General features: G+C 38.5%; 1 protein-coding gene across 1 annotated transcript in view; it reads right to left on the bottom strand.

Moving 5' to 3' along the window:
* Positions 1-21,891, bottom strand: part of DNAH11 (dynein axonemal heavy chain 11) — a 143,479-nt gene that overhangs the window by 39,669 nt on the left and 81,919 nt on the right. Inside the window, 6 exon segments of the mRNA XM_068932635.1 lie at positions 3,720-3,821; positions 4,558-4,646; positions 4,649-4,778; positions 8,302-8,448; positions 10,045-10,283; positions 17,480-17,636. Of these exon segments, the coding sequence (XP_068788736.1) occupies positions 3,720-3,821; positions 4,558-4,646; positions 4,649-4,778; positions 8,302-8,448; positions 10,045-10,283; positions 17,480-17,636 (864 nt within the window).

The raw sequence follows: 21,891 nt of genomic DNA, 5'->3' as shown, positions 1-21,891 counted from the left end.
TGCATTAGGAAAGGGGAAAAGATGAAATTACAAATTACAGTGTAATAAAGAAGCTTGGCTTGATTCCTTCAGAATAACGAGGCAGCCAATCAATTTTTTAATGGTGATGATCTTAAACTGAGAAGGCAAAAAGGACTTCTTCCCATGAAGCAGTCTGATGGAGATTAGCTATAAGTAAAATGTGAGCGAGTCTAACATGCAAGATATAAAGTGAATGAACACAGAAATTGTTCTTATCTCTTTTCTTTTATAAATGCAGAAACTGAAGGAACTATTATTTCTACACATCTAAAGTTTGCATGTGTGATATCATACACCTGATGGAGGTGTATGTTACAGAGGTCAGGTTACAGAGTGAAATTATAGGATGCTGCTAAGGAAATAAACAGGAAGCAAAAGAATGTCAAAGCATCACTGGCAAAAATGGGAAAAAACAATGGAAAATGCTAATGTTTGCCTGACCTGATGCAGCTAACAGGTTAATTTTTCTGAGCCTGAGCTTTAATCAAAGGGCACTCATCTATCAAAGACTCAAAGGTAGTAAGGATGGCAAGAACATTTTTCTGCAGTGGAAAAAACACTAAGGAATGCCCCAATATCTTGGGTTTTTGAAATATAATATTCTCCTGTCCTCTCCTGTATTTTCCTGAATAGGAAAGGTGTAATTACAAACACATCATTCCTGTTTGTAATTTTTTCATATGATGCAACATAAAGTATAATGGTAGCAACAGAAGGATTACCTATTGCATTTTATATCCAAGTACTCTAAATTCTATGGGATAACGCGCACATTTTGAAAACACTTATTACTGAGAAAGTTAGCGCCAGGGATTTACGCTCCTTAACTGATAGCAGAAAGCCAGTAATCTCTATAGCAAGCCTGTCAGATCATGTCCCTGCATAATCTTTTTCAGAAACAACATGTATATTCACTGTATTGAAGTGCCTTCAAATGTGGTAACAGTGTTAATGGATGAGCTGAATTTCTGCTTTATTTTTGGAATCATAAGATGATGTAGGCTACAAGGACCTTTGGAGGTGACGTAGTGCAACTGCCTGCTCAAAACAGGGCTAATTTCAAAGTTAGATCACGTTGAGACCATTTCATTGATTGGCTGATCAGGCTGAAAATCTCCAAGAATACAACTTCTGCAGGCTGCCTAGGTAGGCTCCGGTGCTTAACTGAGCTCTTATGGTGAAGAGCTTTTTCATTATGTCCGAACAGATTTTCCCTTGTTACAACTTGTGACTGCTGCTTCTTGCCTTTTCATTACTCTTTCATTTCATAATGCCCATTTTGATTTCTCTAGTCCAGAAACAATTTCACTCTCTCATACATTTTCCCCGCAAATTAGTCTTGTTACCTAGCTTTGAATCCCACCTAATTCTTTATGGCCTTTCTGAGCTGAAATAGCCATTCCTGCACAAAAGTTTTCTCCTGAGGCTGTGCACTGAAGCTCTCTGTGTTCTGCATTGGGTTTCATCCCATTCCTAATACAGCTGAACGTCCTCGTTTTGACAGCTGGAATTTGAATAGAAGTCTTCTTCAAACTGCCCCCAGTCAGGCCAGGTATTCTTCCCTGAGCTAATAAGCAATAAACAAGAAGTATTCATGAGCAGTGCACATTTTTCCTTCCAATATGTATTATTTTGCATCATCAGGAGTGAATTTCACCAGTTATAGTGTTCTCCATTCAATAGCTTCATGAGCTCTGGACTTTATTATTGTTACAGTATCTCCCATGGAATCAAAAATTTTACCTATGGCTCCTTAAAAAAGTTCATCAGGTTGATCATCTATTGTAAGAATCAGTTATAAAAACAATAACTTTAACTGAATCTTCTGGCTTTGTAAAAAGAAGCCTGGCCAAACATAAAGTATGGATTTTCTAGAGTGGTTAAGAAAAATACTCATATTAAATGACAATGTGACAACTCTTGCCCTAACACAGGAAACAGATAACTGCAGAGGGAACTATAACTTAGTCTGTGGTGCAGAATTCTTCCTACTAGGAACTCAGCATAGCTGAGAAAATCCTTCTCCTAACGATCTGTAGAAAAATCCGCAAAGAGATGAAAGAGGAAGTAAATAAATATAAAAAGACAGGGCCAGATTCAAAGCTGGAACCTTATTGAACTGAAAGAACACTTAAAATAAGAAAGGGTTCTTTGAATTGCTGCCAGGCAAGGAATAGAGAAAGCATTAGTGCTGCTCTCTGAAGAACACATTAAAAAATAAACAGAAGACACCACGACATTCAGAGGTGATTGCTGTGTATTAAAAAAATCATTAAAAGGCTATTTTTGTACAAAAAGTACTTGCAATTCTTAATACATATACATCTGTCAAGATGAGTCAAATAAGAAAATGATCTTCAGTAAAGCTATATCTTTCAGTGTATATAGGAGCTTTACTAAGGCAGATGCAGCTTTGATCTGAATGGAGAACTCCAAGACCAGGGCTGTATCATACGGGGCAAAATAAATACTCTACCAGCCGGTTTTTTTGGGAGGGGGGTGCAGGAAGTAGAGGGGGACAGAACAGGAAGAGAAATGGTAAAAGCTATCTTTGTTTACCCATTAAATCTTCATCTGCTTCAGAAGAAGGAAAGCTGTGTACAAGGTTAATTGGAGGAATAACAGGAAACCGCTGAAGGAAAGAATGAAATTTGCTGACACCTCAGCTCTCCAAATTCTGAGTTTTAGTAAGAGTAAATCTTGCCCTGTCTCCTACTTGATACCTTAAGAGAAAACAGTGAGTGTAATCCCCGTAATTACAAATAGTTTCCATTTGCTCAACCTTCATATATTGCTTGTTATCTCAAGTTGTGAGATTTCAGGCCTAAACACTAAGACTTTTTTTTTGTTATTAAGTCTAGTCAAAGCCTTCTAAAACCAGCGAATGCCTTGCCTTCTGAACTGTTTAAAGTCTTGTCTCCTAAGTCCAGGTAATTGGCTTGCAGTAAAGAAACAAACTCCTTCCACCCACCATCTCCCAAGATACCACAAGGTACCTTTGTCTGTTTCAAGAGCACTTTGTGTTGCAGGTTGCTCCATTAAAGGAATAATGAATAAACAACAACAACAAATAATGGCTCTGAAAACTTTAAAAGATACTTGGCCGTAAACACAGTTTTGGTTCAACCATTAACTGAAAAGACAGCTGGGAGTAAAAAAACTGTAATTGTAGTTTCCACTTCCACCTTTTGTGTGCGTCAACATGTGCGTATGTTTTGGAGGTCTTTCAAAAGAATCAAAGGGAATTTGAAATCATTTTTAGGATATGATTAACAACAACTATACATAGATGAGCATGAGGTTCCAAAATTTTTTCCTGTATTCCAAAAGGTCAATACTCATACAATCAACTAGCATGCATAGCTAGCACAAATCATAGCCAGTTACTTACATCAGTGGTCAACTGGACTGACTAATCTATTTGTTATAACATTATCTGGGTGATTTTGAGGAAATTTGGTCATTTCTTGTAAACAGCCTCATCTGCTACCACTGAAAATGCTGAATGTTGTTTGACAGATTTATAGGAAAAATAGTAATAATGCTTAATGCAACCATATCTTTAATCCTTCAGCTAGGGAGTAATAAAATTAGTTGTCTCTCTAGACAGATCTTGTACTTTGCTAGAGCTAGTTGCAGGCCAATTAAATGGGCTCAAGATATTAAAGAAGACTGCTCATTAATCAGGCAGTACTTACAAGAAACTTTTTCCTGATTGATTTTAGCTTTTTGGTAGCTGCTGCTAATTCAGCATTTGCCTGGGCTAATGCACAACACTTAGGCTGTACCTCACAATACACCTTGAAAAAGGCATACAATACAGGTATATTAGACAAAAAGCTGGTCTCACACCCGTTTTTAAAATTGCAAATGACTCCTGCCTTATAGCCATCTTTCTACATAGTAATGAAATATGCAGAGATTTGTTTCAATATTTACCTAAAGAACACAGAAGATCTGATTATAGGTTATACAAGAATGTCTTAAGTAGAACTGAACATATCCTCAAGTGGGTCCTCTCTCCAACTGAAATTAATTCATATATATCTTTTTTATGGTTTCAGCATACAGATGGAAAGCCATACAAACACTGAGTTTGAACAGATTTCTAAACTGAATGGTTTTTGAACATTTGTAATTAAATGATAACTTGCAATCATACTAGGATGAAGAGAGTAATCCTACTGCCTATTCAAGAGAATCACATCTGATCAACACTGTGTCTTACACTCTAGACAGCCAGACTCAGATGGACACTTCAAATGCAATGTGTACATTTGGAGAAGGATATTTCTCCACTATTGCATCATGATGATAATTGAAAAGACCTAGATGGCCACACATCTTTTACCACTCTCTGCTAAAAATAAGTACATACATGCATACTGTTAAGCATTAAGCATTTCCCGCTCTGTTTGTTGTTGCTGTTGCATTTTTCCCAGAATGCTGATCTGAGCTTGCCAAAATAATCAGACTTCAATAACAAACATTCTCTCAACTACCCTAGTCAAGAGAGAAATATATTGATACATATACCTCATAGAATTTTACTATATTGATAGCCTAGGCACAGAGATCAGTTGCTACAAAGGACTTTATATGAACACAATTTGGGTTGAAATCTGATCTTTCAAGTGATGTTCCTTGATGACTTTCAGATAACTCTCAGGAATATGCTCCTTATCATAGCTGATTAAAGCTTGTAAGAAGTCATCAACCTGCAAAAAGAAAAGCTCCAGTGTATCAACCCTTTTCCACTTTAGAGAATCAGAAGCTAACTCCTACTTTATCACAAATGCAAAACTGGAATCCTGTACTACCTTATTGTTTTGGAAGTGTTACGCAATTCAAAGTAAAAATGTTACTTCCCCAAAAGGGAAGCCACATAACAGTGGCTTAGATCAATGACTTTACGTTACTTAGCAAAAAGTTCAAGGGAAATCTGAGTGCCTGCACAACTTTCTGATACGGTTTAATTATCTGTTTAAAAGCTGATTATGATTCTGTTGGTGCATATTTATCTGGTAGATTAACCCTGGAGGGATTTCTTCATCATCTGCAGTTGCATATTTGGAATATTATCATGTACATTTTTAAGGATACATTGCATGGCCCTGAAGTTGGTTATACTTGGCCAGTCTTTATCTTTGTACCTCACACTGAAAAGCTTCTCACGCAAACATTTCATGTTAGGTCTTGCTTAAACAAAGTCTAATTACAGAGAAAGTGTATACTACAGTGATCAAGAAGTTAATATTTGGATCAAGCATTGTGCGCTGGCAGTAACCAGCCCCTATAATAATTTAATATCCTTACTAAACTTGTTTGTATGATTGTTTGGGGGCACTTACCATGTATACATTTATTACATGGAACATACACAGACGTTATTCAAGATAAAAACAAAGACTAAAAATTAACTTGCAGTACTTTATAAATGACAAGTTACTAGCAAAGTTGAATCTTTTCCACATCTCTCATGAAGAATAAATCCAAAACAAAAGTCATGAAAGTTTTAGGATGAAATTCCGAATGTTTGTTGGTGTGTATCTTAGCCACAACGTATTTTTAAAATGAAATACCGCATATTGATTTGGCTTATATTTTCTCTACACATGGTTTGAGACCTAAGTTACTGAAATTAACTTACCAGGAAAAAAGTTTAAATCTATAGCCGACATAGAATTTTAAAGTTATTAAGTATGTAAGCATGTAAACACTTACTGCACACACAGGACATAGTGCTTCTAACATGACACAGTATTTTCCATTAACGTCACACAAATATTATAGTTCTGTATCTGTTTTTTCCTATGTTTAGTTGTTCTTTGCTTGTTGATGCACAAAGAAAATACGAGACAAGTCATTTTTCCTAAAGGAGGAAAAATTAAACAGAAAAGGTTGCAGATAAGGTTTAGAAAGGTATTCCTCAAACGCACTCCCCCTCACAAAAGGGGACCAAGGAGCTTTTCCTCATTTTCTCCAGAAATTTAGTCCCCTTCACATCAATAATTCCTATGGTATAGAGCTCTTAAATGATGGCTAAATTGCTAGAAAAGCTGGAAGCAGTGTGTCCTTTTGTGTGCCCTTAGCAATCAGACCACAAGTACAGTGGCTCAAATATACTGTGTAAATAGCGTACTTCAGCTAAGGAAGATAAATCAAAAAAGCTGGTCAGTCCGGATCCATCTTTGGTCCTTATCCTCAGCAGTGTCACTCTATCACCTGCGTATTTACGCCATGCTCTGCTTGTTTTCTTTCTTTGAAGGGATAGGCCCCCGTTTTAGAAAGCAATGGCATACGCATCTTTATCTGTAAACCACTCTGGATGGCATCATTCAGAGCATACAAACTGCCAACAAAATGACAGCAATGTTATGGCCCACTACTTTAAAATCTTAGCAGAGTGAAGCTTGTAGTCAGATCCCCGCTGATTACTGTAAAGGTATGGAACTCTGCCACATTTATGGGGCATCCAGACTGACCCCGCTTTTCTTCACGAGTCTGATCCAAAGTGACTTCCACTCTTCATCTCTTAGGTAATACATCACTCTAAGGCAATACCTCTAAGGCATTTACTAGCTTAAATACTGTAAAACTCACAACACCCTATAAACTCCAGTTCTGGAGAGTTAAACTTAAAAGTTAAATAATTTTTTAAAGGGTGGTCAATTTTAATCAATTCTGAAGGGTATCCACAAACTATTTAGCTGGAAGATGAATTCTCATTTGCTGATTTTTGTATAACAAAAATTATAGGAGAAGATTCATATTTAGAAACCATCTTCAGCCTTATGAAATAGCTTTAGATTAATGTAGCACAAAGTGACACTTTCATTCCAAAGAAAGCATTTCAGAAGCGCAATAAAGCAACGAACAGGGGAGTATGGTAATTGTTAGTGGCACGAAGCTGAGCCCAAAGGTGCATGAAGTGGCCCAAAGGTGCAATTATTCCACAGTAATCACTATATGTTTCACCTAGCTGCTTAACAAAGTAATTCGAATAGTATTTCTCGATCCTCCTAAATTTACCAGAACTGAAAAAGGACCACTGAAAAGTAGTCGGTAAGACACTGAGCTTTTTCATCCAGTTCATGCAAATTTAATCGCAGTCTTCTGGCTTTAAACTTTGCAGCAGTTTTTCTAGGTCCTATGTAAGATATGCATTAGTGAAAGCCTGATTCATAATCAGCATCATCTAGAAAAACATAACTGTTCTGATCCAGCCTTCATTTATGCCATTGGCAAAAATCTCTTTTTCTTCAATGCAATTAAGATAAGACAAAAGATCATTATGAAAAGTACTCAGTATCACCTAATAACAATAAATCTTTAAGAAGCAAAACAAAAGAGAATGAAAGACAAGGAGAAGACGGAAGTTTTGATTGCTCACAGACAGGGTAGTTTTCCCCATTCATCAGCACCTGATTACTGTTTACAACACTAACTTGAAGTGACTTGAAGCTTTCATATCTGGAAATCAGGGGTTAACAGCTATTTTGAATCATTTAGAATTTTCTTTCTGTAATATTGATAAAGGATACAGTCTACATCAGTTTTTCTAGAAAAATGGCAGAGTTGAATAAGGCCTGTGGACCTTAAGGCAGAGGAACTTCAATTTATAGCATTCTGTACTTATTTTTATTTCAAAATGTACTTTCTACGGTAGGTTAAAAGTTTAGCATCTGGATGAAATTATGCATTTTCAGCCAGTCTGTGGTGAGGAATAATGCATGTAAACCTCTACATCTGCAACATGAAAGTTGGTAATTAATGTTAATATGCTGAACTAAGAAAAAGGAGGAAGATCAACACTGATGAAACAGCTAATTAGGAATGCTATTATAATCTTTAAATTCGAGGTTTACACCTTGTAATATTGCAAGATACTGGAATGGACTTCTGTATCAATTGGATTGTTCAATTTACCTAAAACCTTAAAGCCTTCAGAAATCTGAAGTGCTCAGAGATGACTCCCTGACCTTTACTATATTACAAATAGGTCTGATTCTCAAGATCCACATCCATTAAATGCTTGAATGAACTCAGTATTTATTGTTCTTTCATCTCATTAAAACAGCTAAAAGGTTGGGAAAAGGCATAATGTAAAGAAAGGTCAAGTGGTAATCATGGTGTGAAATGCTGTTACATGTGTAAGTATAATAATTCTTTAGATTTTATGCTCCCCGGAGAGGAAGTTGTTCAAAACTGTTCACCTAAAAAAGGTTTATTTTGTGCTAAATATAGCTCAACAGCACTAAATGGGGGAATTAGACTGACCTTTTGCTCCTCTGCATCTGCAATGGCCTTTTCTTGGCTCACTTCCTCAGTCTGAAACCCTATCTTAGCAATCAAAGCTGTGGCATCTTGATTTCTCAGTTGCAGCTCTGCCTCTTGAGAAGCAAGTCTGGATTTTAGATCTTCTACCTACAGGGCAAAAGGCAATGCATTATTTGTGAGCGAGGGTTACCAGCTATGATTATTGAAGGATTACATCACATGTACCCCCAAAAGCTGACACTGAAAATAAAATTCATGCATATTTCACAGGTCCCAGTACTAAAAGTGTCACCTCTTCCTCCGTTGTCTTTTATTTTCTTTCTAAACAACAGCTCCATGTTTGTAGCTCACAGAATTTTGCTGATCTAAAGAATTAAACGAGGATGGTCTAACTGCACCCACCAGAAACTCCACAGCTCCTTTGAGACACCCCATGCTACGCCTGTCCAGTTGCTGAGGTTGTTTGTGCAACCAGACATCTTTTAAGCAGCACAACAAGCTACTGCAGGGCCTGGCAAAGATGCAAACATAAAAGCAAAAAGACATGTTGGAAAATGCTCAGCGATCACTATGAAGAGATAATTCCACTAGAGGTTTGCTGAAAGGTTAAGACAAACTCAGACACCGATTAACAAAGACTACCTGTTAGTTTGCTGAAAGAACAATTTATTGCCTGCCAGGCTAGAAACCCATATGAAGATATCTCCTGACAATACTTTTCTGTATGTGACGGATATATTTTAAATACCTCTTTATTTTCTTCCCTATCCCTCCAAGAATCTTATCATGATAATGAAGCTATATTCTAATCAGAAGGGATTGTTGTTAACCTGATATGGATAGAGGTGATAAGACAACGAGGAAGAAAAACATTAGCGGGGTTCAACTTTTTGCAAGAGGAAGGTCTTGAAGGCTCTTCTTTGGTGAACTCCTGAAATCCATTACAAAACCTAGAAGAATTATCTTTTCAAAATTTGTACCTTTCCAAATGAGAAGGAAACAAAGCTGGGATACTGACTTCTTTGTAATAGAGTCTCTAAAAAAAGAAAAAAAAAATCAGCTCTCCACTCACTTCATTTTAATTGTTTTGACCTGATTTTATAGATTTTTCTTTCTGCAAAACTAAAGTATCTGATATTGTTGTGCATTTGTTGCACTTGATACTTTTCATTTTTAATAAGGAAATTGCTGGATCGTGGCTTGTCTTCAGCAGCTACAAAGCAGAAGTTTCCCTTCTGTCTTTGTGTACTGGCTAGTCAAAACTGACCTGTAAAACTCAACTGTAGGCAGAAGTATTGCTCGGGGGCTATCTGGGACTACGTCCACAAGGAGACGATGACAACTGATGTAAAGGCTCCATACTGGTTACTCTTGCCCTCATTAGGTCACTGCCCATGCACCAAAGCCCCACATACATAACTGCATCACCATCGTCTGGCTTTTATTGTGGCGCTTACCCCTCCTCTCCCCCACCTGTGGCCCTCCTAGGCTTCCCTTCCAGCTAGTCTTTAGTCTTGCTCTGACGGGGGCAAGACAGCTAGAAAGCACAAAGGAGGGCTATGTGAAATAAAAAAAAAAAGTTTCCAAAATCAGGTAATTTCTGTGAAGCACAAAAATGTCATATCAGAACTAATCAATACAATGAAAAGGCACTGTGACTTTTTTTTTTTTTTTGCTATTAGCAATGACAAAATACATTATTTATAAAGAATAAAATAAAAGACTGCGACTTTCTCAATTTACCTGAAAAGCTGTTGTCTTTAGCTTCTGTATGCCATTCACCAAGTGCTCCACGTGTTCTGACAGCTCCTTGCCTTTTTTCTCTAGCAGGATCTTATAAAGCATGATTTGCTCCAGGAAATTCTTTGGAGCGGTGTAATCATATTGCTTCTCATTATGATTGTATTTGGCACTCAGCAGATTGACACTTGTGCGGGCATAAACCATGAAATCACTAATGGAGTCCTGGATAAGTGGTTGAACATATCCTAGAAAGAAGAACAAATTTAAACACAGGAGCAAAGATAGATATACTTAATTTTTTAAACCTATTTATGCCAGAAAAGGTTACACTTCTAAGGATAGCTCGTTCATAACAATATTCTTCAGTCTATCCAGAATGTAATTTTGTTAGCACATGAAAAACATTAAACTAGAACAAGCCTCTCCAACTTTTCAGTGTGTTAATTAATTAATTCTGGTATTAATTGGTGCTGGTATTCCTAAGGTCTTCATCACCACAGGAGCTGAGTAATTCAATATAATTTCTTTCTTTTTTTTTTTTTTTTGAACAAGTATTCCTAAAAGCTAAAAATAGAGATGAACTCAGCCACTACACTGTTATATGCAGAGCTAATGCTCCAGAAATTTGCCATTTTGTCTTTGGAAATCTTATCTAAAAACAATCCCATATAAGTTAAAAAAAAAAAAAAAAAAAGAGAATAGCTGCTCTAATTACACTGGTCCCCACATACCTCAGATATAGCATCAAATTCCTGTTCAGAATCAAATGGATTTATGCCAGTAACTTCAAATGGAACAGAATTAGACTCCACGAATAAGATTTCCAAAAGTGTACAGTTCCTGCTTATCTACGGAGTGCTTTTGAAAGTATCACTTTAAGTCTCTGCAGGGAAAATTCCATAAAGTTTCAGAAAATTAGCAAGATTTCTCTGCTGGTGAGACTTGGCACTTTGCTTGAGTTACACAGACGATGCCCCAACCATAGCAGAAAATCCATTTCTGGCAAAGGCTTTGAGAGCTCAGCCTCACGGATATCACGGAGAACCTATTAGTTTTGAGGCGGATGTGATCAGAAAGCTTATTATGACTTAATCTACTTCAGAGTTGCTCCAAGCTGTGACAGGTTCCCTTCCCGACCTGCCATTTGTGCACCAAAACAAAACGTATGCCAACAGCTCAGAGCAAAGTGCAGCCGGTTGCAGAAGGGACCGCAGAGCAGTCCTGCGGGGGCGCAGGGAAGTGCAGGTCAGGAGCCTCCTGCCAGCGACAGTGGGCTGTGGCTGGGACCACACAGTACTGCGTGAGGTTTCACTCTCATCACAGGAAGGACAGTAGAGCTGTTAGACAGGGAAACCCTTTTTACATACTGTGTGACAAACAAAATAGGCTAGGCGTATTTAAAACAGTTCAAGATGGTCTTTTAGTCACATATCCCGGAGCAAAACGTAGAGGTACAATGCTGTTTTCATTTGCTTCAAATAAGCGAGAAGGAGGAGAAGGCAAAGGAGAGAGGTGGTTCCAGGACTAAAGCTCCATGGTACTTTTTCTGAATTTTTCCAAAAGGGAACTAGCAAACATAAGATATTACTACATTGCTTTGATTTAGAGAATACTTCATTGGGATAAAGGTGGACTAAGAAACCCCCAAATCCATTGCTTTCTAAATCTACCAATATTACCGGAATATATTCACATAAATGTCTAAGCAGGGGTACTGCATGCAAAATTAATAGGGAAATACTAAGAAAACCTATTTAACTGCATTACTGAAGTAACTTCCATTTTGTCCTCTATGACTTCTAGCATACTTAACTTTATAATTTGTGGAGTCACATCTCCCTCATTTTAATGATTATTTATTGCATTCTGTGCAAGATGAACCCAGTTCAATTAATCAAGGGAAGCCTAAAAATCAATTAATATGAATTAAATGAGCTACACCAACTCTTAGGAAAGTCACACATAATTTACCAAAGCATTGTCAATAATGCTTAGAGATCTTTGGGAAAATTGCTCATGAGTGGCTGTTGATGCAGTTAAATGTTTTAAGCCTACATCATTAATATTACAATCAGGCTGATGCAGAAAAAAGACTTGCCATTTTTCTCAGGAAGAAACCTCATTATTCTCTTGTGACTTTTAAAAGCTAGTTAAAAAGAACGCTTGTTTCACCCATGATAACAACAACAGAAATTAAAACAAGGATTAAATTAAGAATGATTTGCATATGGGGCAGGCAGAAATAAATTGCGTTACAAATAAGAAAAAAGAATCAGAACATCATTTGTTGAAGCAAAGCTTGCGTAAGCTCACCTTATAGCACATAGCCCCCCAGAATAATTTCTAGAAGCAAGCCTAGTCAGCAGGAATGGGCACTTTAGGCGGATTTGAGCGGCCTCAGAGAGAAATCTGTTTCAGCCTTCCTTCCTTTTCCCCCGCTTTTTTTAATTGTCTGCGATATACACATACCCTGCAGTCCCGATCTTCCTAGGCAAAGATAACCTTCTTACACATGATCTTTATGAGAGGTCTCTACTCAGCAACCCCGAAAAGCCCTCTAACAACAGTTTCATTTGTAAATCAGTGAGGGAAGAAGTAGGTTCCGGGAGAGCTGGAAGTGGCCCGAGACAACTTGTCTCAATGGGGTAAAATAACTATTGTTACCAAGCTTAACAAAATGGCACAGCATGGGAGACACACCGAGCCAGAGAGCAGCTGGTTGTAATTCACACTGTTTTTCAGAAAACACTAATCGTTCCCGAACAGACCTCTTTGATGATTGGTCTTCCCTGCATTTTCAATTTGTCACTTTCTCTTATGATAAGGTCAGCAGTGACAGCACTTCCTGACATTAACAGCTGTGGCTTTTAAAAGGGTCATTGTGGAACTACTAATTGCAGTAATTTCATTAGCATAAATTATTTATTCTGCCATTCATTTATCTCCTTTTTTTTTTTTAATACTACATTGTACTTTTCAATATATGCTCATTCAGGGTTGTAGGCAAAGGAAAATTATTATTGCTGATTTAGTCTTTTTTATTTAAAAAAGCAAACAAAAAAGAGTTGATACAGTAACAAAATCTGATTTAACTGCAGTTCCCTAGAAAGCATAAAGTAGCTTGAATAATCGAGATTAGGCTGTTACAACTCAAAACTATTCAATAGTGTTAAAGAAAACTATGGAATAAGCCTATATGCAATTTGAAAGAAAACTTAAGTGTGAGGTCTTTTCATTTTTGTGCAATCTTTCAATTTAGACGTTAGGCCTGACTTTTAAGCATGCAAAAGATCAAACAATGTAACTTACTAGTAGAGTTTAGAGGGTAGTTTTGCCTAAGTCCTCCCTGTTACTTTCCTCAGGGTCTAAATTAGTCATTACAAAACCGCTCAGTCTTAGTGTTTGGCACTTAAGTTTCAGCTAGCTGAAACATGCCAAACCACTTGTGCAAAAATGACCAGTGACACTGAACTCACTGAACGCATCCTGCAAACAGTTATCAAAACCGAGAATGAAACCAATCCGTTTTTTGGCTGAAGGAAGAGATAACTGGGAGAACGCAATTCTCCCCTTGAAAGAGGCAAAGGGAGAATGCAAAGAAGTTATTTAAGGCTTCTGCTTTGCCACATCACATGATTTAAAATAATTCCAAATATGATGCGCTAAGAACATAATGAATTTATCCGAGGTATGCTTAACAGAGTGCAATGTTTAGTGCTAAGCCCCAAGGGAGCAGCATACAGAACAGCAACAGACTCAAAGGTGATGGTAGCGGTGTACATCATGCTTGTTTTAAGAAGGCTGGATTTAATATTCATAGATTCTTTTATTCTGTGCTCAATGCTGATGTGTGAAACTAGTTAAAAGTAAGAAAGAGATCGATTATGCGTCACGTCGATTTTAGAGACAAAGACATTATTTTAAAACACTTTAGAACACGCTTTATACCAAACAAGGTATAAAGGAACTTCTGTAAATTCTTTAAGCTCAATATATGGATTTCAGAACCTCTGCACGGGGTTCTTTTCTTGTGCTGTTTACATGCAGGTTTAGCAGTCTGAGTACTGAAACGGAGGAGGGCTCTTTTCCCTTCTTTCCTGTTCTCCGAAGAAATAAATGTATCCAAACCAGTTAAACTTCTGATTCTGTTTGCCTCCAAACACGGCTGAACTTGCAACCTCTTGTCCTTAACCAACACGTTGGCCAGTGTCCTCCCAAGCGAAAAGGGGTACATGGCACCTAGCCGCTGGGAAGCTTCAACAGACACCATAATTAGGGAGGATCACCTGTTCTTTCTGTCCAGACACTTTTGTATAGTAGGGGAGAAGGGATGTTCGGATCACCCCTTACAACACACACTGACACTGCAGCTCACCATCTCCCTGCTGAACTCAGTCTGCCTCCCTCCACCCTCAGATAAACTGCATCTTCCAGAAGAGTACCTAGACTTAGTCTGAAGATTAAGAGATGGAGAATGCAACACTTCCTTCCCAATACTCACAATTACCTTGAATTTTTTCTGGTTTTCCCCTAGCATTTAAACTCAGAAAGTTTCCTATTTTGTTAAAGTCATGTAGATATGATGGCATATTTATATTGAACTTATAAGAGAAATGAAAGATCATTAGCTTAATTTCAAGTAACCCTAATTAAAAGCAATCTGTAATATCACTATACAGTAATACTCAAAAAAAATCTAGCAAATACTACTTTTTTTGGAAACACCAAAATAAGACAATTAGGAACTAACTATAAATTATACTAAGATAATCACTGAATAGCACACCTCACACTGCTCTTCATAATGGACAGTATATTTACAATATGTTTCACAAGTCCAGGCATATGTGAGCTGCAGCTAATAAGTTTTCTCTGCTAAGAACAAACAATAAGCTTTCCTGAAATATCTAAAATGGAGCAAGTGAAACTACAAATCAGCACACCAGCCCTATAAATGAGGAAAGGAAAGGAAAACACCATCTATAAATCTTCTCCTGACAGGGGATGCCAGACTGCAGCTAAGATGCCTTCTGTTCTTCAGGGTGGTCCTTTTCTACCCTGCTTCTTTTATTCTTCCAATATCCTAACATACCCCTGCAACTCTCCTCTCCACTCCTCCCTTTACTAACTATTTCTCTGCGATCATTACCCCTCCACTTCCTTTTTACTCCTCCTCAGATTCATTGCTAAACACACCTCACCTACCTTTCTGGTTCAATTTTGCTTTTCTTCTGTCTCTTTCAGTTAATCCCCTCTCCTCTTCCCCCACAACACTGTCACAGTTTCTGTTATTTCCGTGCCTCCTCATGTTATTTCTGTTTCAGATTCATTTTTTCCATCCCTTTCAAATCCTTCTCCTGTCTCCTGCTAGTATTTTTTAAAATTTGCTGTCTTATCTTCTGGTCTTCTAATTGGTTGCACATGCAGACATGACTCGGACACCAAGTATTGCTCTACATATGTGATGATATAGAAACCTACGCTAAATGACAATATCATATTGTGCTATTTTATTAGGCATCTTTTATTTTACTTGCTGGGAATGAGGCAGAAAATGTATTTACTGGGAGTACTTAGCACAGCTGTGCAAGAGATACTCATGCAAAAGGTGCACAGCTGCACAGAACACTGCATTCTTCCCTCCATATCTAAAAAGGAATTACATAGGAGCACAATCCTTAAGTTAAAAAAACAGTTTCGATTTTAAAAGCTTAAATTCGGGTGACCAGCTGCATATTCAGTGGAGCAAACTCTAATTAGTTAAGGAACTGAAAAAGCGTGTACGTATTTAAGTCAAAACAAGATGTCTATTCGTCAGGAATAATCGCTCTTCTGTCACACAATCCTAAGAGTTTCTCTGAAATGAACGCGTAACTTGGGCCAAAAAGGCAAAAGCCTTCAAAAAGGGCAAAAGCCTCACACGGCCCACCAGACAACAAACAGCCACGCCAACTAATAACACTTCTTGCAAAACGTCAAAAATTAAGGGGGCAGGTGTGAAACGCGATCTGCAAGGACGTGCAAGCCTCGCTTTGCCTTGCAGCCCGACAGGCGGCATCAGCGCGCCGCCGGAGAGGCGCGGTCAGCAAGCAGCCGCGGCGCCCCGCGGCCCGCCGGCAGATGTCCTCGGTGTCTGCATCGCTCAAGCCCCGGGGCCGGCCGGGGAAGGACCCGCAGGGCATCCTGGAAGCAGCCGCAGGGATCCCTGCAGAGTCCTCTGCTCCGTGAACCCTTATTTCCCAACGACTCCATCGTATTTGGCATGGGTTCGAGTGGAGGGCGAAAGCGGCAGACGCATCAGTTGCTCACACAGGCAGCAACTGCTCCTCTTCTCAGGCTTTTGTGCTAAGATTAAAGTTGATTGCAGAAATCGGATTTTGTGCTTCTTTGTTCTTGAGGCGCTACCTGGGTTGCTTACACATTTTGGTGCCCAGTTTTGCAAACTCTTAAGACAGTTTCTTACCTGCTGCCCATGCCAGGTCTTCACTACTAACTCCTGGCACCCCAACAGCATTTGCCTGGGAACTTGCACTACTTAAAATAGACAGCTCTTTCCTTAGGCATTCCTGAAATCCTCAGCCTGTCATGACCACAAATCCTTTACACAACTGAATGATCCCAATCATAATAGCACTCCAGAATGAAACTACTGCAACTAATTCCATCAGCAAATACTTGAGCAATCTCACCACTAGCACAACAGTGAGAGCAAAGAGGGTGGGGAAACAGTGACAGTTTATTAAAACTCTTAAAAGAGTTTTAATAGAGAGAAGAGAATTAGAAGAGAATAAACTAAAACTCTTAGGCTAAGGAATCATTTCCTTCAAAGCTTGAAAAGAGACTCACTGGTATATGAATGCTTTGAAAACAATCCAAAAGCCAAACTCCACAATGATCAGGAAAAAAGATGGAATAATTATTCAGAAATGAAAATGCTAAATGCATTTGTTGTGTGGCTTCTAGGGAAGTTTTCACCCATCTAGTTGCTGAATAGAGCAACTAACTGGTACTTATTCTTTAGTTAGGCTGGGCTGTACACTGCAATATTTCAGCCTCACTTCCTACAGCACTAGTAAATATATCTAACTGTACTGAAAGGGGTTAAATAAATTCCAAATCCAAGAGATCCTAAATTGTCTAGAACTAAGGGATTCTGCAGAGAAGATATAGCGCTATGAGTTACACACATTTTTCTTTTCCTGCTTCCCTTCTGCCTGTGCTGGGGAGCTCTCTAAATTCTGCGGATGGAAGTGGGTTGTGACATGCCATAAGAATGCAGCTTTGGGAAGGGGTGAGCTTTAAGAACATTGAAGACAACAAATATGCAAGAAGGAGCAAAAAGGAAATTGTTTTTTCAGCTTATTCAGTTATTGATCTTTCAACGACCTCTGTTGCTTTCTTCAACGACTGACGAGCTTGAAAACCTGTCCCTCAGTCCCCTCTGTTTCCTCAATGAACCTCCTGCTGGTGGAGCGCAGGGCCTCCTGCGGCCACTCATGAAACCAGTCAATAGCGGTGCAGTTAACTATGGCTGGGAACTTCCGAGCTCGAGCTCTCAGCGTGGTACCAACTGGAGAGAAACACAGAACGGTCTGTGGAGATGAGGAAGGAAAAGAGAGAAGAAAGAATTGCAGGAGAGGTTGAGGCGATCAAAGAAAGGAATGCAATGAACCATGGCCCAGAGCTGGAGCAAGCCAGCTCACAGCTGAACTTCCAGACCCAATCAGCAGTTAATAAACTTAGTCAACTAGAATTTACTTAGGGCAAATAGGTTTTACTCACTCTCTACCATACAAACAGAGTGTACTTACGGCTTCCTTCCCCTCTCCCCAGGTTGCTAGCAGTTACTTTGTTGGGTAACTATAAATATAAATGCAGCCACAAAGACCTGCTGGCACGGAGACAGCTACAAGGCATACATGCAGTTGGTCACTGTGACACAATAGCAGTTCTTGAGTTTCTCAATCTTTTAAAGCCATTTCAATATTCACTGCAACTCTATTAAAAGAACGTGAAGGAAATGAGCACAGGATCCTTCCTAGTCTGTATATGAATTTTTAGGGGCTATTCTTCACAGAATGTGGAGGAGGATGTCCAAACAAGGCTAAAACATTCAAAGAAAAATAATTCTGTGTTTGACTGTTAATATAACCAAGCCTACCTAAAGCAACTGACATTTGGGAAGGAAGGATTATTTTAGCCTCTCAGTTGTTATCTATGGTCTACTTACTACAAATATCATGTATTTTGGGTTTGGTTTTGGCTAATTAGCAAAGTGAAAGGGTTTGGACTGTTTACGACAGGAATGGACTCTCTCCTATGCTTTTCTATCGAAACAAATTGTTTTTTCTATACAGGAGTACCTCAGACTATGTGGTATCAATATTGTTGTTTTCAGTCAAAAAATATTCAAATGTAATCAGAACAGATGATCACTTCCCCAACAACCACAGAAACCAGGACAAAGCCTAGTGGGGTACAGCAGGGAGGTGACAGCTATATCCTCTGTCTCTGGAGTTAACTGTTAACAGAAAACTGTCTAGAAAAAAAAAATGAGTAGAGTAGAGGACTAAAGGAAGAAAAGGGAATGAAGGAGTTTAACCTGAGAAAATATTTCACTGGGTCTTGGAACAGTCAGAAAGGAGTGTTTCGAAAGGAGATTACCTGGAAAATGGAAAATACTTGCTACTATCTCATATTTTTTAAAACTACGTCTCTGAGCTGGAAAACACAAGGAACAATTAGCTGTAATTAACCATTAGTTACGAGCAGAGATTAATATTTTTCAGTAGTACACAGTTAAAGCAAGCAAATTTCTGTCACTCAGGAAATGCTGTGGGACAGAAACTTCTCCTGGGACACTTACAACTTTGTAGAGCTTGCATTTTATGCAGGACCACAGGAAATATCCTTTTTTATTCCTACTCTTTTCAGCAAAATCAATTAATAAATAGCCACTGGCCACTAGCACTCATCAGTTTGTAACTCACAAAAACCTTCTTTCTCATGGCTGCACAAAGTCACTCTGGAAATGGAAGTGGTGAAAGACAGAAGTGAAAAACAATCATAAAAGAAAAAGAAGAGAAAGAAAGCTGAAAAAGATAAGAGGAAAGAAGCAAGAAGGGCAAGCAGAGGCAACAGGTGGCCTTCCACAGAATGACAAGGAAATGATACAGACTAAAATACTGAATGGGGCAAAACCAGAAAGCAACTCACTGAAATCTTTACTGGTGGGTGAACCATAAACATAAAATAAATGAAATGAAAGTCCCCAAACCCATACCTTAGACTGCGCTGTCTGTTTTTTTTTTGCACATTCCACCATTTTTTAGCCCGTTTACTTCTTTATATTTCTAAATGCAGGGTATTCACTAGTAAGCTATTCTGTTTCCAACATCCCTGCCAGCTTCCTATAGCTATGGGACCTCATAGTACGTTTCTTCTCTGTCTCATGGAAGATGATGTGGAGGGCTATTCCATGTTAAACCACAGTTTTGAATTACTATGATTATTCTGGTCCCCCTGTTGATCTAGTTTATTGTCATTACTGATAGGTTCATGTCTCTCACATGAACCTAAAATTCTTCTAACAACAGGTCATTTGCATATTTGTCTAGGGAAGTACTTGAGAGTGTGTCAGCAACAGAAAACAAGGGTTTCAAATCATATATGACCTTCAACTGCTGCAAAAATTACAAGTAGCAGTGCATTTTCTCACAGTTGCAAGAAGATAACGTCTTGCCCCCTCTTTAAGGGTTGTGGCAGAAATACAGCCTTCACTCTATGCCCATGCAAAAGGGCAACTGAAGGTCAGGGTATCTAGGGACATTACGTTACCTGGCCGACAGGCAAGGTGGTCCAAGGGTGCAGAAGAAAATATGTCATCTATGTTGAATACGATCAGTGTGAGAAGGCCAACGGCAGAAGAGTTCATGTAGGAAGATTAAACATACAAATTTCACAAAAAGATCTTGGAATTTACAGCAAAATCTCACCAGGCTAGTGAGAAAGGAGGGCCAACAAAGGAGAAACAACCAAAATATGTAAGGATAAATGGTCTCTTACGTGACACCACTGAAATGCTACCTTCTCCCTCCCCTGTAAACTTTGAATCAGGGAAGAAAAGTAGGCTAAGAATCTGCTAGGTCTATTTCAGGACTGTCAAAGTCCTGGATGCTTCTCAGAGCTCTGAAGTTTCTCCTCCGTTATACTGTGTATCCTTAAGTTAAATATTCCCTCTCCCTCTCATTCATGTCACCTCATTTTCTGATGAAAATCTATATTCAATTATAATATTAAAGTGAGATGCAGAGAGAGATTTTGATGCTTAGGGCACTGCATTTTTCTCCTCCTCTAGCTGCTATCTTCACAGATCTGCAGGCCATCCCTGTTATGGTAGCAGCATATAGGTATCTGTCCCCTCTTTGATGTCGCTCTTCCACGTGCCCTTGCTATGGCAACGGTGCCAAGCTGTACACCACAGTCTTGTTAGAAGTTACGTTTCCTCCACCCTCCTACACTGCTCACATGCATTCTGACTTAACTCTCTAATTACTGGACTGCAAGGACAGTCAAAATCAAAGTCTTGGACTTGTTGCCAAACTTAAATTGGAATTTAGTATTTTCCTATCTTTTACCCTAAGTAACATTTTATCCTTCCTAAATATTAAACATAATTGTTTGGATGGAATAATTATTACTATCCATGTCCTATTTACATCACTCTTAAGTTGAACTTCAAAGGAGAAAGTACTTTCTCTATGCAAAGCCCTTTGGTAGGAGTGATTCAAAAGAACTACTTGTATCTATAAGGAGTTGCATTAGTTTACACGCAGCGCAGATCCATGACAAGGTAACGCTGACCTTTCAGGATTGTTTACTTTTAACTTTCTCCTAGCATCTGAATCCTAAGATTTACTACATCATACCCAGAAACCATCTCTTATCCCCTTACCTTTGGCCACCCCTCAAAAAAATTCTTATAAAAATTACATTCCAGTAGTATGTTCTAATCTTTGACCTGATCTCCGTGCATATCCAGCACAGTACTGTGCTAGAGCTCATATGGGTTATCACAGGACACAAAAGCCTCTCAAATATTCTATAGTAAGTGAGTAAAGAACAGAGGGTGAACCAAGTAATGAGTGAAGCCAGAGATGAGAAATGGTTGAAGCAACAGTACATCAAGCAAAACTTGTGAAGAATGATAAGTGAGGCCTACTGATCATCTTTGCAAGAAATATAGGGCACACATTAGTCCTAGCAGGATTATTTGTCTGGAAAACCCAACCAAGAAAAAGGGTAACGTACTTATACGTTGGTCTTAGCTATCATAACTACACCGTGAACATCCCCCAAAATAGCTAATTTAAAGGCAGGCGAACTAAGTATACATGACATGCGGATGGACCAATCATATTCAGATACCCTGCTGTTATTTCAAAAGCGTCAATTTCAAAGTAGAAGATGATGACAGTTGAAAAGAACAGCTCCGAAGGCTAAAAAGATGGGGAATAGATGAGGGGATCTGCAAAAACCAATAATAAAGAGAACAGCAGCAGATCCGAGTCCTAGAAACCTTGAGGGGAATCAAAAAAGACAATTAATTCCAATAAAGACAGTAACAAGGGGTAAAATTAGCTACCTACACAAAAACTTTGAACATTACCATGTCAGGACAAAGTTTAGAAGAGCAATTTCTCAATCCCTTAAATTAAATTACTTCTTGGAATAGCTATTTCTAGGGCTCAAATTCAAATACGCTGAGATGTATAATTTCCACTACTTTTCTCTAAAACACAAAGTTACAACTGGATGACTTTTACTACATTATATTGTTAGACAGGA

The sequence above is a fragment of the Struthio camelus genome, chromosome 2 (assembly GCF_040807025.1).
Source record: "Struthio camelus isolate bStrCam1 chromosome 2, bStrCam1.hap1, whole genome shotgun sequence".
Taxonomy (NCBI): domain Eukaryota; kingdom Metazoa; phylum Chordata; class Aves; order Struthioniformes; family Struthionidae; genus Struthio; species Struthio camelus.
This window is presented reverse-complemented; position numbering and strand designations above follow the sequence as displayed.